At 36.6% G+C, this 15,091-nt stretch overlaps 2 protein-coding genes across 5 annotated transcripts; both read left to right on the top strand.

Annotated features, from left to right (window-relative positions):
• Positions 1-515: 515 nt before the first annotated feature.
• On the top strand, positions 516-7,519 carry PHYC (phytochrome C). 4 transcript variants are annotated; one of them, XM_088804694.1, is made up of 5 exons: positions 516-969; positions 1,206-3,380; positions 4,077-4,893; positions 5,074-5,370; positions 6,392-7,519. In XM_088804694.1, the coding sequence occupies exons 2-5, from the start codon at positions 1,337-1,339 to the stop codon at positions 6,603-6,605; spliced, it is 3,372 nt and encodes a 1,123-aa protein (XP_088660820.1). In that variant the 5' UTR covers positions 516-969; positions 1,206-1,336; the 3' UTR covers positions 6,606-7,519. The 4 variants fall into 4 exon arrangements, with proteins under 4 accessions (XP_088660820.1, XP_007049356.3, XP_007049354.3 ...); XM_007049294.3 differs by having other exon boundaries at positions 1,200-3,380; XM_007049292.3 differs by having other exon boundaries at positions 516-989; positions 1,200-3,380.
• Positions 7,520-9,875: 2,356 nt separating this feature from the next.
• On the top strand, positions 9,876-14,519 carry MEF7 (Tetratricopeptide repeat (TPR)-like superfamily protein). Its single transcript, XM_018118394.2, has one exon. It carries the CDS (start codon positions 10,023-10,025, stop codon positions 13,251-13,253), a length of 3,231 nt encoding a protein of 1,076 aa, XP_017973883.2. The 5' UTR covers positions 9,876-10,022; the 3' UTR covers positions 13,254-14,519.
• Positions 14,520-15,091: the final 572 nt, after the last annotated feature.

The following is a 15,091-nucleotide window of genomic DNA, read 5'->3' as shown; positions in this document are numbered from 1 at the left end:
AAATTTTGATCATTATTTATTTCAAACAACAACTAAGACTGTTTTTTTTTTTGTGAGAATTAAGTTTTACTTTTATTTTATGATTGTTACTAACAAGTGATTTAAGATATTTTTCTTTAGAAAATTTAGCATATTAAGAAATTTCTATCATATTAAGAGTTAATTATATTTAATAAAAAATATTACGGGTTTCAAGTATCTTTGAGTACTCAATAACAAAAGCTTTAATTTTTATAATAATTATTTTTAAATGAATAATAACAATAATAATGATATAAATCTAAGTTTATTTATTGTGGACAATAATCTAAGTTATATGGATAATAATATTTATCATTGTTATGCATAAACTAAATGAGCAGGTGACAATCAGATAAATTTGTAGGTGCTTACAATTTAAATAGTAAATATATATTAAGATCATAACGCAAAGAATGAATACACTAATCCTAACTCTAAACCCAAAAATATGGAACCCGCGTTATCAAGTAGCCGAATCCCACCACAACGTATCCATCGAGAATCCCGATTCTCAAACAAGCAGCCAACACGCGCGCACACACACACACACACACACACACACACTCTCTCTCCTGGAGCCCATCGAGTCGAGGGGTCTGTATATAGGACTGTATTTGTTCTGTAATTTATCTCAGGAACCCACTACATTAAGAAGTCAAGCAGCAGCCTTTCCTTGTAACACCTCTCCCTTTACCTGCAATAATACTTCCCAACCCAATCCCCACCACACAATCCCTCTGCAATTCACATATAGCTTCCTGATTTTATTAGTTTGTCAAATTTGGGTTTTCTTTTTGAGATTTGGATTTTGTCAAACAAGAGTTTATTTGAAGGAGTTTTCAGCCGTACAAAAGAGTTTTAAGTAATAGATTGATTTCGGATTGTTTGTTTTATTCAGGATTTTGGAGGGCGAATTACGGGGAATCTGCTATATAGATATGTTTAAAGGTAGTGGAATCCATTTTCTGGTGAGCTTTTTGATTCCATTGGTGGCTTTTTTTTTTTGGGTTGAGAATGGAATCATCTGAATTATCTAAAAAAAGCTGTTAACTTTTGTATGGTTTCAATGCCATTTTTACTTTGGTCATGATTCCTGGGTCCAATGGATTCTGGCTGATAATAAATAAGCTTTATTTGATATGGGATTTTTAATCTGATTATGGATTATGTTGGTAAAGTCTCAGGTTTTGTCCTGGTAGTGCGAAAGATTAACAGATTCCATGCAAAGCTTTAAACTTTTGTGATTTTGAAATCTTACGTTTGCATGGGTTGAAGAAGAAGAAGAAGAAGACAGAGGACAAGGGTGTTTGAGAAAATGTCATCCAAGTCGACAAACAAGACTAACTGTTCTAGGAGTAGTTCTGCTAGATCAAAACAAAGTGCTCGTATGGTTGCACAGACCCCAATTGATGCCAAGCTACATGTGGACTTTGAAGAATCCAATAGGCTTTTTGATTACTCCACGTCTATTGACGTCAACATTTCTAGTTCAACCAGTAATGTTCCCTCTTCTACTGTGTCAGCTTACCTTCAAAAGATGCAAAGAGGAAGTCTAATTCAGTCTTTTGGTTGCTTGATTGCTGTTGATGAGCAAAACTTCACGGTTCTTGCTTATAGCGATAATGCTCCAGAAATGTTGGACTTGGCACCTCATGCTGTTCCAAGCATGGAGCAACAAGAGTCTCTGACTTTTGGAACTGATGTTAGAACAATTTTTCGCTCTCCAGGTGCGTCAGCCTTGCAGAAAGCTGCTAATTTTGGGGAAGTTAATCTTCTGAATCCGATATTGGTTCATTGTAAAATGTCAGGTAAGCCCTTTTATGCTATTTTGCATAGGATTGATGCAGGGTTAGTTATAGATCTGGAACCAGTGAACCCAGCTGATGTGCCAGTAACAGCTGCTGGGGCATTGAAGTCCTATAAGCTGGCAGCGAAAGCCATCTCAAGATTGCAGTCCTTGCCAAGTGGGAACATATCTCTGTTATGTGATGTTTTAGTTAAGGAGGTTAGTGAGTTGACAGGTTATGATAGGGTTATGGTTTATAAATTTCATGAAGATGAACATGGAGAAGTTGTTGCCGAAAGCCGTAGTCCTAACTTGGAACCTTATCTAGGCCTGCATTACCCAGCTACTGACATACCACAAGCCTCAAGATTCCTTTTCATGAGAAACAAAGTTAGAATGATATGTGATTGTTTTTCCCAACCAGTTAAGGTGATTCAAGATAAGAGATTGGCTCAACCTTTAAGTCTTTGTGGATCCACGTTAAGATCTCCTCATGGGTGTCATGCACAGTATATGGCAAATATGGGATCAATTGCGTCTCTTGTGATGTCAGTAACTATCAATGAGGATGATGATGAGATGAACAGTGAACAGGAGAAAGGAAGAAAATTATGGGGCTTAGTGGTTTGCCATCACACTAGCCCCAGGTTTGTTCCATTTCCGCTGAGATATGCTTGTGAATTTCTAATTCAAGTATTTGGAGTGCAAATTAACAAGGAAGTGGAGTTAGCTGCCCAATTGAGGGAGAAGCATATTCTGCGAACTCAGACTGTGCTTTGCGACATGCTGCTGAGAGATTCTCCAGTAGGAATTGTTACTCAATCTCCGAATGTCATGGATCTTGTTAAGTGTGACGGTGCTGCACTTTACTACAGACAAAAATTATGGTTGCTTGGAGTTACCCCTACAGAGGCACAGATTAGAGATATAGCTGAGTGGCTTCTTGAGTACCATAGTGGCAGTACAGGCTTAAGTAGTGATAGCCTAATGGAAGCTGGCTATCCAGGTGCTTCAGTTCTTGGGGAGGCAGCTTGTGGGATGGCTGCAGTTAGGATAACTGCAAAAGATTTCTTGTTTTGGTTTCGGTCCCATACAGCTAAAGAAATTAAGTGGGGTGGTGCAAAGCATGATCCTGGTGAGAGGGATGATGGAAGAAAGATGCATCCAAGATCTTCATTCAAGGCTTTTCTGGAGGTAGTCAAGTGGCGGAGCCTGCCTTGGGAGGATGTAGAAATGGATGCAATTCATTCCTTACAGCTGATATTGAGAGGATCCTTGCAAGATGAAGTTGCTGATGATTCCAAAATGATTGTGAATGTACCATCTGTTGATGACAGGATTCAGAGGGTGGATGAACTGCGTATTGTCACTAATGAAATGGTCCGCCTGATTGAGACAGCTGCTGTCCCGATCTTCGCTGTTGATTCTTCTGGTAATGTAAATGGATGGAACTCTAAAGCAGCGGAACTAACTGGCCTGACTGTTGAGCAAGCCATTGGCAGGCCATTTGCTGATCTTGTGGAGGATGATTCAATTGATATTGTCAAGAACATGCTATCATTGGCCTTAGAAGGTGATAATGAGATTTATCTTTTGAACTTGTTTCTAATTAGATAATATTTTTTAATCTTTTTACGTAGAAAATATATACATGTTAACTGACTAGCGTATTTCAACATCTGGATATTTTGTTTCTTCCATATATACCTATGCTTAAACTGTGTCACTTACATTTGCATCCATTTTTTAGATGTTTGTTGGGCAGCAGTACAATTGTATTTGGAGTGCATAGGTGTTATTTACAGGAGGCATATTGTAGGTATATTGACCGACTATTGGGATCACAGTTTTATGGATTGTTCAGCATTGGTTGTCTACTTAGTGCTATCATGCTGCTTAGCAGGTTGAATTGTTTGGCACTGCTTTCTGACCTCTTCCCTGGCTGATGCAAATAAACCGAAAACCATGCATCTTCCTTGAAAAAGAAGAGAGTGCAAATTGTTCAGTCACCTAATTGATGAAATATGGTTTGCATGTGTCATTCTATTTGATCCCTCAGTGATAGCCTGTCATAGAACTGGACTAATATTTATAAATCTTATTCATTTTCTCATAGCCATGTAATTGATCATTGCCTTTGTAAGATATAGATTGTGCTAAATAATTTTACTTGCTTTTTGAGTTCCTTTTCTTCTCACATCTTTGCTTTGCACTATTTTGATGTTTTGTCAATTTAAACTGGCTCTGCATGTTGATGACAAAATGGCAGGTATAGAAGAACGTAGTGTTGAAATCAAGCTTAGGACTTTTGGGTGTCAGGAAAATAATGGCCCTATCATCTTGGTTGTCAATGCATGTTGTAGTCGAGATTTAAAGGAAAATGTTGTTGGAGTTTGCTTTGTTGGGCAAGATCTCACTGGCCAGAAGATAGTCATGAACAAATATACCAGTATCCAAGGTGATTATGTTGGAATTGTGAGGAGCCCATGTGCACTTATTCCCCCAATTTTTATGATTGATGAGCTTGGCCGATGCTTGGAGTGGAATGATGCAATGCAAAAGTTGTCTGGTATGAAGAGGGAAGAAGCCATTGATAGGATGCTTCTTGGAGAGGTTTTTACAGTGGACAATTTTGGATGTCGGGTGAAGGATCATGACACCTTAACCAAACTCAGGATATTATTCAATGGGATAACTGCTGGCGAAAGTGCAGATAAATTATTGTTTGGGTTCTTTGAGCGGCAGGGTAAATTTATTGAAGTATTACTTTCTGCAAACAGAAGGACTGATGCTGAGGGAAGGATCACTGGTACTTTATGCTTTTTGCACGTAGCTAGCCCTGAGCTTCAATATGCTTTGCAGGTGCAGAGGATGTCTGAACAGGCAGCAGCCAGTAGCCTCAATAAATTGGCATACATCCGTCAGGAGGTCAGAAAGCCTTTGAAGGGGATCGTGTTAATGCAGGATCTGATGGGGGCTTCTGATTTAAGTGGAGAGCAGAGGCAGCTCCTGAGGACAAGTGTAATGTGTCAGGAACAATTAACGAAGATTGTTGATGATACAGACATTGAAAGTATTGAGGAATGGTACAATTGCTTAAATATGCCTGTTACCTGTATCCTAATTAGCATTGTTGATCTTGTTGATTTCAAATGAACATAAATTTAGTTTTTATGTACAATTAATCTTTCAGGGCTAGAAGATTTTAACCCCCTTTTTCTTTATTTTTTTAACTAACATTGACACCATGTGACTTCTATTTGCAGCTACATGGAAATGAATTCTGCAGAGTTTAACCTGGGTGAAGCCTTGGAAGCTGTCCTAAAACAAGTAATGATATCGAGCCAGGAGCGCCAAGTTGAGGTCATCCAAGATTTACCTGCTGAAGTGTCATCTATGCACTTGTATGGAGACAATTTGAGGCTTCAGCAAGTCCTTTCAAATTTTTTGTCAAATGCACTCCTCTTCACTCCTGCATTTGAGGAATCATCAGTTGCATTCAGGGTAATTCCTCGGAAAGAACGAATTGGAAAGAAGATACACATTGTTCATCTTGAATTTTGGTAAAAATCCATTTCCTGTATGCTTTATTATATTCGCAGTAGATGCAGTCTGGCCAGTCTTTTTTATTAAAAAGGTAGAAAAGATTCAACCACCTCATTTCTGAGACCCCCTTTTTTGTGCAGGAAAAAAAAAAGGAAAAGAAAGTTGATTGGGCCCCGGGGGGGGGGGGGGGGGGGGGGGGGGGGGGCGGTTGGGTTGGAGGCTAGAATAGTAGAATAGTAGTAAATTTAGTACAGGTCGTAGCATAAGCGTGTCTCTGACTCAAAATTGACAGAGGATATTCCTAAATTGCGTAAAAATTGTATTTAACTGGTAAATGAAAATGTTAATCCTATTTCTGTCCTTTTTTTTGTTGGTTTCTTAAGATATTCCTTTCAAAATTTGTGAAGCATATGCTGTTTATTAGGTGGTGAGCACACCAATTCTCATTGTATCTATGATGGCTAAGAGACATTGGTAGTCTTCATTGGTATATTTATTCAATGTGTACTGGATATTAGAATGGCCATTCTTACATTCCATCATTGCTGCATAATGTATGGGTGACAAATACCCACTTGTGGAGTGAGTCTAAAACTGCTGACTGCTGAGCGCATTTTCTAAAATTTGGTGGGATATATACTGTTATATCATTTTCACCAAAATTTGCATTAGGTTTTTGCCAGTAGTTCTTTTCAGTTAAAATTGTTGTCTTATTTTTTAGATCTCTAAATATTGAATTTATTACTTGGGTTCTCTGATGAGGTTTCTTCTCTTGCTTGCCTTTGTTCCTACATTGAATGGTCTTGCTTTTCCATCTTGCTATTAATCGTATTCAGGATGCATTTATCATACTTAGGATATGAAGAAAGAACAGTTTCAAATTATTTTCGACTTTTCTCAAGGTGAATATTCAAACATTATTGTTGGCTTTCACAAGCTACAGGAGTCAATGGAGCAATTATATGTCATGTTTCTATATCTCCTCAATTAGATAAAGAATGAAAATAAGGCTGATGACTTTGAGTGTTTAAATCGCAGGATCACTCATCCAGCACCAGGTATCCCAGAAGATTTAATTCAGGAGATGTTTCACCATAGCCATGGTGTCTCGAGGGAAGGTCTAGGCCTATACATCAGTCAGAAGCTTGTAAAGATTATGAATGGTACTGTACAGTATCTTAGAGAGGCAGAAAAATCATCCTTCATTATTCTTGTAGAATTTCCATTGGCCTGCAATGTTGGCCACCATTGAAAACCCAGGCCATGGAAATTTGATTGGCAGAGAAACAATGCTACTGCAGCTTCCACATGAAATACATAGGTGGCTTGTCGTCTCAACCAAACCAGTGCCTCAGAGCTCTGGGTCAAGTTGCAGTCATTATGAGGCTGGATGATACGGGATGCTGCTCAAGCTGTCAAAGATCATTCTCATTAAAAGTTTGTAAAGCAGGTGAAAAGTTCACGGCAAAGTCAAGGCTTTGGTAATGAAAAAACCTGATAAATTCTGTTTAAAATTGTCACGACCTACCTTCATATGGATACCATGCATATCTATCTTGCATTACAATCTCTTCAACTGAGAAAATATCTAATTGCTTGGGAATGGAGCGCCAATGTTGCTGCTTTTGGGGGTAAGACTTCGAATTGGATACCTCTAGATGATCCATTGAGTTGATAAGAAACTCTTCTAGCTATGGAGGACAAACAGGTTGAGATGTCAATCAGACCTTGGTGGGTAATCACTTGCCTCAAATTTCTTTGCAAATGCAGCAGAATTCGATCAAGTTGTTCTGAAACTAGAGCTAACATCTTGAAGGCATTGGAACTGTAGCTAGTGGCAGAGTTTTCAGTGGTTCAACGTTCCAGAAAACCCATAGTAAGAGTTGTAATTTTGGCAGTTGGAGGATCAGCGAGCAACCATGTTATATCTTGACCCTGTTTCTTCATTTGCTGTTCTGTTCTCAGGAACTGATGGTATTCCTGTGTTTTGTGTTTCCGGTATTCTGTTTGTAAACGGCTGTAGGGCCTCTTGTGGTCTGTCTATAAACGACTGTAAATGTTGCGTCTGTAAACACGTGTAGCAGGATTAGTGTTTGTTCAATGAAAGCATTCCATTCATCCAAAACTAAAAGAAATAAAACGCGGGAAAATATGGTTGTAGTGCCATCAGCTTAGTAACTTTTTCTCTTTTCTCACATTATTAAGCCTTAATGTAATCTCACGTTTCTTCAACACTTTTAATTTAGAAAAAATTGTAAAAAATAACCTTTTTATAAATTCATTTAAAAAATAACTATCAATAGAAAGTTAACTGTTTTTACTTAATTGTAGCTATGGGATAGCAAAAATATTTTTAAAATCATTTTAGATAAATTAAATATTTTTAATTCTTCTCTTGCCATTCATCTCAATCTGTTTTGCTCTTCATTTTTTTCTCCCGTCATCTAGCTCTTTTTAATTTTATTGTGTCAATTTCTCGTCAATTCACCATATCGTCGTCGATCTACAAACCAAATAATATGTTATGAAATGTAACAACATATTATTAGTTTATTAATTTATATTCACAAAATTCTCTCTGTTTAACTCTTGCCATCTCATCATCGAGACCAAAAAAACATGGTATGGTAAGTAACAACAATTTTTTGTGTTTATTGGTTTTTGAGTTTTTCAATGATTCAAATTTAGTATAACATGCCTTGGCGTGTAACAAAATAATTCAGGCCTTGGCGTGTGTAACATCAGTAGGAAAATGTAGGAAAAATGAAGTTTTGGCATGAAATATCTTATGCTAAAGCTTTGGTCTTGGTGTGTAGCATCTGGTGCTAAAACTTTGGTTTTGACGTGTAGCATTTGGTGCTAAAACTTTGACTTTTATATGTATCTGGAGCTGAAACTTTGATCTTAACATGTAACATATGATGCTGAACTTTTGATGTGTAATATATTCTGTTGAAGTATGTAGCATATTCTATTGAAGTGCATAATATTTTTTTTGAATATGATATGTAACAACAACATTTATTAAACATGGTTTGTAACTTGCTTTTTTGTATTTTACTACAATATAAACTCTTGGTGTGAAATAACTTTTTTTCAACTGTAACAATATTTTTTTAAACATGATATATAATAACAACATTTTTAAACATAACGTGTAACTTGTTTTCTATTTTTGTATTTCATTAAGATATAAACTCTTGATATTAAACACCTCCACGATAGAGATAAAGTTTAAAATCAAAAAAGAATTTGAAATGAAAATGAAAATGTATTAGAAAATTATTCAACTTCAAATTGAGATAAAATGGATTTGAGCAAAAAAATATTATCCAAAATCCTTTAATTCGAATAATTAACTTTTAGGTTATTTTGTTTAAGGATAATTTTGTCTAAAATCTTTTCTCTTGACTATAAATAGTTAAAATTAAAAAGAAGGCTATTTTTGAAAACACTTTATATCTAAGGGCTAAAAAAAATCATCCCTTTAACTTATATATCTTTTGTTTTCATTTTCATTTATTTTTAATTTTTTTTGAAAAAATGAAAAGAAATTGATTTATGGAGTTGCCCTCTTCTCAACCCATTTTTATACATTTTTTTTCTAAAATTATTTAGAATTGAAGAGGAAATGAAAAGGAAATTTTTTTAAAAAAAATCACATTTTTTTTATCTATTGCTATGTGATATTGGAAATAGAACTTCACGATGCTGTGAGATCATTTTTTAAAGTTGAAAATAAGTAGAAACTTTTACTACTTATTTTTGGTATCTAATGCCTATTATAGTATGTGTTATTAGTATTAGTATAACAAGATTTGTTAATTATGACAATGTGTTTGAGAAATAAATGATTATTATAAATTAATTACAATGTGACTGTTTTAAAACTCAAAAAATATTAAAAATGTAAGAACTCTTATTCGAGTGTGTATTTATAAATGAAGTGGAGATATATTTATAACTTAATAATCACTTATTTAAATAAAATTTACAAAATAAAGACAATGTTAAGGATTTAATTTAAATGAATAATCTAAAATTAAATCTTAATTTTAATTTAATTTAAATTTAAATATTTATAATCAAATTAAGAGATTAAATCAAATTATACTCATGCATCTGACCTGTTGAGCTATTTAATGTATCTGGTTACCATAACATGCATATAACCGTAACATTGAAAAGTTTACAATTTTCTTAAAAGAAAAAAATGCAAATGGATTGAAAAGCTCCATAAAAGTGTCACGTGACATTCTCTTGGAGCTTTCTACGTTACTTTTATTTAATGTTATAGATGATCACAAAATAAATAAAAAAATATTACAAAAAATTGTCACATGAAAGTAAATAAATAAGCATTGCACATATGATATAAAAAAAAAACAAATAAATTTTGAATTTATAAATAAGAGGTTTTTTTTTTTTATTTATTAAGTATAATTTTTGAGTTAAAAGTTGAAAGTGTACTTAAAGAACAATTGATATAAGAATTTCTCACTAATATAAGTTAAGAGCCGAACCAATCCTCTCCTCGCCGTTCTCCGCTTGCACCGTCCGGATATATGTATGGTTACAAATAATTAAAAACGCCGATAATTTTGAATGTTTACAAAGGCGCGCCATAAAGCATGATGCAGAAGCAGAAAGGCCAACTGTCGACTTCGCCATGCTCCGGTCTCTCTTGCCATCCACTCACAGTTACAGGCGCAGGCCTGCTACCTACTACTCAACCCTTGCTTTTACTTCACTTTTTACCCCAAAGCCCAGCAACCAACTTCTCGGCAAACCCCAAAACCTCAATTCCCACATCAACCCATCTCTTCCTTCTCCAATCCCATTGGAACACTTGCTTAACCTCTACAAATCATCTCAATCTCAGCCCTCCTCCCTGCCCTTTTCAGCCTCAAATTTCGAGCTATACGAATCTTTGGTTACCCGGTACCGCGGTTCTCTTAGCTTAACCGATGCAAAAGAGTTTCATTTGCAGGTTTTCAAGCATGGGTTTGATGGAGATTTGTTTTTGTCCAACTCCCTCATCAATGTATATGTAAGAGCTGGTGATTTAACGTCTGCACGAAAATTGTTCGATGAAATGCCTGAGAGGAATTCGGTTACGTGGGCTTGCTTGATTTCAGGATATAACCAAAATGGGATGCCCAATGAGGCCTGTGAGGCTTTTAAAGAGATGCTTTGTACAAGTTTTTGGCCAACTCATTATGCCTTTGGTAGCGTTCTTCGAGCTTGTCAGGAGCTTGGGTCCTGCGGGCTTCAATTTGGTTTGCAAATTCACGGGTTGATTGCAAAATCTCGATATTCGTTTGATGTTGTTGTTTGTAATGTGCTTATGTCAATGTACGGGAGTTGTTTGGGGAGCATTGCTGATGCTCGTCGCGTTTTTGATGAGTTACAGGTTAAAAACTCAATATCTTGGAACTCTATTATATCAGTTTATTCACAAAGTGGGGATGCAGTGTCTACCTATCAGCTGTTCTCAAGGATGCAAAAAGAGGGTATAGGGTTCAGTTTTGAGCCTAATGAATATACATTTGGGAGTTTGATAACTGCTGCTTGTTCTTCCATGGATTTTGGTTTGTGTTTGCTCCAGCAAATGCTTAGTAGGATTACAAAATCTGGGTTTCTTTCAGATCTTTATGTGGGTAGTGCTTTAGTAAGTGGGTTTGCAAGGTTAGGTTTATCTAACTATGCTATGAAGATTTTTGGGCAGATGAGTCAGAGAAATGCAGTCTCTATGAACGGTTTGATGGTTGGATTGGTAAGGCAGAAATTTGGTGAAGATGCAGCTGAAGTTTTTATGGAGATGACAAACTTGGTTGATATAAATTTTGATTCTTACGTTATTCTGTTAAGTTCTTTTGCTGAATTTTCTGCATTAGAACAAGGGAGAAGAAAAGGTAGAGAGGTTCATGGATATTTGATTCGTAGGGGCTTAAATGATGCGGTGGTTGCAATTGGAAATGGGCTTATTAACATGTATGCTAAATGTGGTGATATTGTTGCTTCTACTTCTGTTTTTAGACTTATGCTTAATAAAGATTTGGTCTCTTGGAATTCCATGATTTCTGGTCTTGACCAGAATGAGTGTTTTGAAGATGCTGTCACAAGCTTCTGTGCAATGAGAAGAACTGGATTAATGCCTTCGAATTACACTGTAATAAGTGCTTTGAGTTCCTGTGCAAGCTTGGGCTGGAGCATGCTTGGACTACAAATACATGGTGAAGGTATGAAATTGGGACTTGATGTGGATGTTTCGGTGTCAAATGCTCTTCTAGCATTATATGCCACTATTGGATGTCTTTCTGAATGCAAGAACATTTTCTCCTTGATGCTGGACCATGATCAAGTTTCTTGGAATTCTGTGATTGGAGCATTAGCTGATTCGGAGTCTTCGGTTTTGGAAGCAGTTAAATACTTTTTGGACATGATGCGTACTGGGTGGGATCCTAACAGAATAACCTTTATTAACATTCTTGCGGCAGTATCGTCTCTTTCACTTAGTGAATTGAGCCGTCAAATACACACTCTAATAATTAAATACCATCTTGCAAATGACAGTTCCATTGAGAATGCACTTTTGGCTTGTTATGGAAAATGTGGAGAGATGGATGAATGTGAGAAGATTTTTTCCAGGATGTCTGAGAGAAGAGACGAAGTTAGTTGGAATTCCATGATTTCTGGTTATATACATAATGAGCGCTTGCACAAAGCTGTGAATTTAGTCTGGTTTATGATGCAGAGGGGTCAGAAATTGGATGGTTTCACCTTTGCCACTGTTCTGAGTGCCTGTGCTTCAGTTGCAACATTGGAGCGTGGCATGGAAGTTCATGCTTGTGCGGTAAGAGCTTGTTTAAACTCTGATGTTGTAGTTGGAAGTGCAATTGTTGATATGTACTCCAAATGTGGAAGGATAGATTATGCTTCAAGATTTTTTAGTATGATGCCAATAAGGAATGTCTACTCTTGGAATTCAATGATATCAGGCTATGCACGTCATGGGCATGGAGAAAAAGCTCTCAAGCTCTTTACACATATGAAGCTAGATGGTCTATTACCAGATCATGTAACCTTTGTTGGGGTCTTATCAGCTTGTAGCCATGTGGGATTGGTTGATGAAGGATTTACCCATTTTAACTCTATGACAAATATGTATGGGTTGGCTCCCAAGATGGAGCACTTTTCATGTATGGTGGATCTCCTTGGGCGGGCTGGTGAACTTGATAAGATAGAAGATTTTATCAATACCATGCCAATGAAGCCTAATGTTCTTATTTGGAGGACAGTCTTAGGGGCTTGCTGCCGAGCAAATGGTGACAAGACAGAGTTGGGTAGGAAGGCTGCTGAGATGCTCTTTGACTTGGAACCTCAAAATGGTGTGAACTATGTGCTTCTTGCTAACATGTATGCTTCTGGGGGAAAGTGGGAAGGTGTAGCAGAGGCTAGGGTGGCACTGAGAAGGGCTGTAGCAAAGAAAGAAGCTGGTTGTAGTTGGGTTACAATGAAAGATGGTGTCCATGTATTTGTGGCAGGTGATAAATCACACCCTGATAATGATATGATCTATGCAAAACTCAAGGAACTTAACAGAAAGATGAGGGATGCTGGATATGTGCCACAGTCAAGATTTGCATTGTATGACTTGGAACCAGAGAGTAAAGAGGAACTCCTGAGCTACCATAGTGAAAAACTTGCAGTCGCTTTTGTTCTCACACGCAATTCTGCATTACCTATTATGATAATGAAAAACCTTCGGGTTTGTGGTGACTGCCACATGGCCTTCAAGTATATATCAAAGATTGTTGGTAGGCTAATTATACTACGGGATTCAAACAGATTTCATCATTTTAATGATGGTAAGTGTTCATGTGGAGATTACTGGTGACAGACTGGTCAGGCTTGATTTGTCCTTGGGGGATTATGGCATTGCATGCTGTAGCTCAACACTTGAGAGAGGAATATCATAAAGTTGGTTTAATTTCCCTATCAATAGTCCATGCTAGAGTTTGATATGTGCTGAATATTTAACAGTTGGGAGAAATATGAAATTAATTAGTTGGTTCTAAAACTTCAATGAAGCAAGAATTTGATATGTCTGATCTTGGGGAGATGAATTACTATCAGGGATTGGAAGCCAGACAGCTTGAGTCTGGAGTTTAATATGTGTTGGAAATTCTTTCAAAATGGTCCACTACAAACCAGTAGGAACCTCAAATGAAAAATTTTCAGTGCATGATAAAGCAGACATGGCAGAACCAGCAATGTACAGAAGCTTAATTGGAAGCTTATTGTATCTTTGTGCTACCAGACCAAATATCATGTTCACTGTCAGCTGCTTTCTATTTTTATGCAGTGTCCTTCCTAACTTCATTTCACAGCTGCAAAGACAGTGTTAAGATACTTGAAGCGTACAATGGATTATGGTCTCATATATGAGCATCAGAACACTATCAAGATTGTTAGTTACTTAGAATTTGACTGGGCAGGAAGTATTGATAACTCTAACCAAGAAACAAGAGGTAGTGGCTCAATCATCAGCTAAGGCAGCGTATGTTGTAGCTGCAGCAACTACTAACCAACTCATATGGCTTAGAAAAATTCTACCGGGCCTGCAATTCGTTCAAACTAAAGCTACTACCATTCATGTTGACAACAAATCAACAACTATCATTGCAAAAGTAAGCACATAAATGTGAAGTATCATGCCATCAGGGAAGTTGAGAAAACAGGTGAAATCCATGTTGAATACTGCACTTCTGAACACCAACTATCAGACATAATGACAAAGGGTCTTACCAGGCAGAGGTTTGAGTATTTGAGATCAAGGTTGGGAGTCTTCAAAGCTTGTTCCAAGGAGGAGTCTTGGAGTTGAGACTTGCATTGAAGATCCTTTGGCAAATTGCTTACAAAACCTTTCTGTTTATATTATTTTTAATTTCTACATTTAGTATTAATTTATATTTCATAGTACTTGGAGCAGTGCATGTGTCCACTGTATGCAGTGAAAAGAAAGCTTATCTGTACCTGTAGTTAGTGTACTTGAGCAGGTTAAGTCATGCTTCAGTTCAGCATGTTTTGCTCCTATATATACTTTAATTTGGATGAAAGAACATGCAGAAGATCAGTTAATATTTCTCAAGTTTTTTTTCTATGTTTTCCTTTATGGCTGTTTGTTTAAGATTCATGTTCAATGCTTGGTTACTCACCGCCTTTTCCAAGCATTTTACCACATGCAATGTGCTTTATCAGGACATTGGCAGGTTAGCTGAAAACCCAAGGTGGGCATCTAAGAATAATATCATGCATCCATGATCTCATGGTCCTAGTAGCTCTCTTATTATCTGATGTAAAGAAGTACCAATTATGAATTATTTGTTTCATGATGGATTGCTTCACTGAGGAATATACGTGGCGATTGCATCTCTTGTTGCTCTCCAGCTGTATGCATCCATACAAGTAAGGTGGTGAGAAAATGACCTTTGAAGGATAATGCTAGAGAAAAGGGGTTTACGTAACTGAAGTTGTATTTTATCATTTTGTTGGGATCCATAGATTGATGGTGGTATGAACAGGTTGCGGTGGTGTGAATTTTTATATGTTTAGTGTCACTAAAAATACGAGGATCGTGGGGTTTCAGTAGATTTGGTAATTTTGAACATGATACGTTAACACGACATGAGGAGATATAGATTAAACAAGTTTTAGATTTCATCTTAACTTGTT

Source organism: Theobroma cacao, chromosome 1 (genome assembly GCF_053813885.1).
Source record: "Theobroma cacao isolate CCN51 chromosome 1, ASM5381388v1, whole genome shotgun sequence".
Lineage (NCBI taxonomy): Eukaryota > Viridiplantae > Streptophyta > Magnoliopsida > Malvales > Malvaceae > Theobroma > Theobroma cacao.
The sequence above is the reverse complement of the archived record's forward strand: the minus strand, read 5'-3'. Positions and strand labels throughout refer to the sequence as shown.

What these genes read in the sequence shown, in the direction of transcription:
- MEF7 (XM_018118394.2), top strand. Translation starts at nt 10,023, where the DNA reads ATGCTCCGGTCTCTCTTGCCATCCACTCACAGTTACAGGCGCAGGCCT.
- PHYC (XM_088804694.1), top strand. Translation starts at nt 1,337, where the DNA reads ATGTCATCCAAGTCGACAAACAAGACTAACTGTTCTAGGAGTAGTTCT. An exon ending in GCTATCATTGGCCTTAGAAG is followed by an intron (nt 3,381 to 4,076) that starts GTGATAATGAGA and finishes ACAAAATGGCAG; the next exon opens with GTATAGAAGAACGTAGTGTT. An exon ending in ATTGTTCATCTTGAATTTTG is followed by an intron (nt 5,371 to 6,391) that starts GTAAAAATCCAT and finishes TTTAAATCGCAG; the next exon opens with GATCACTCATCCAGCACCAG.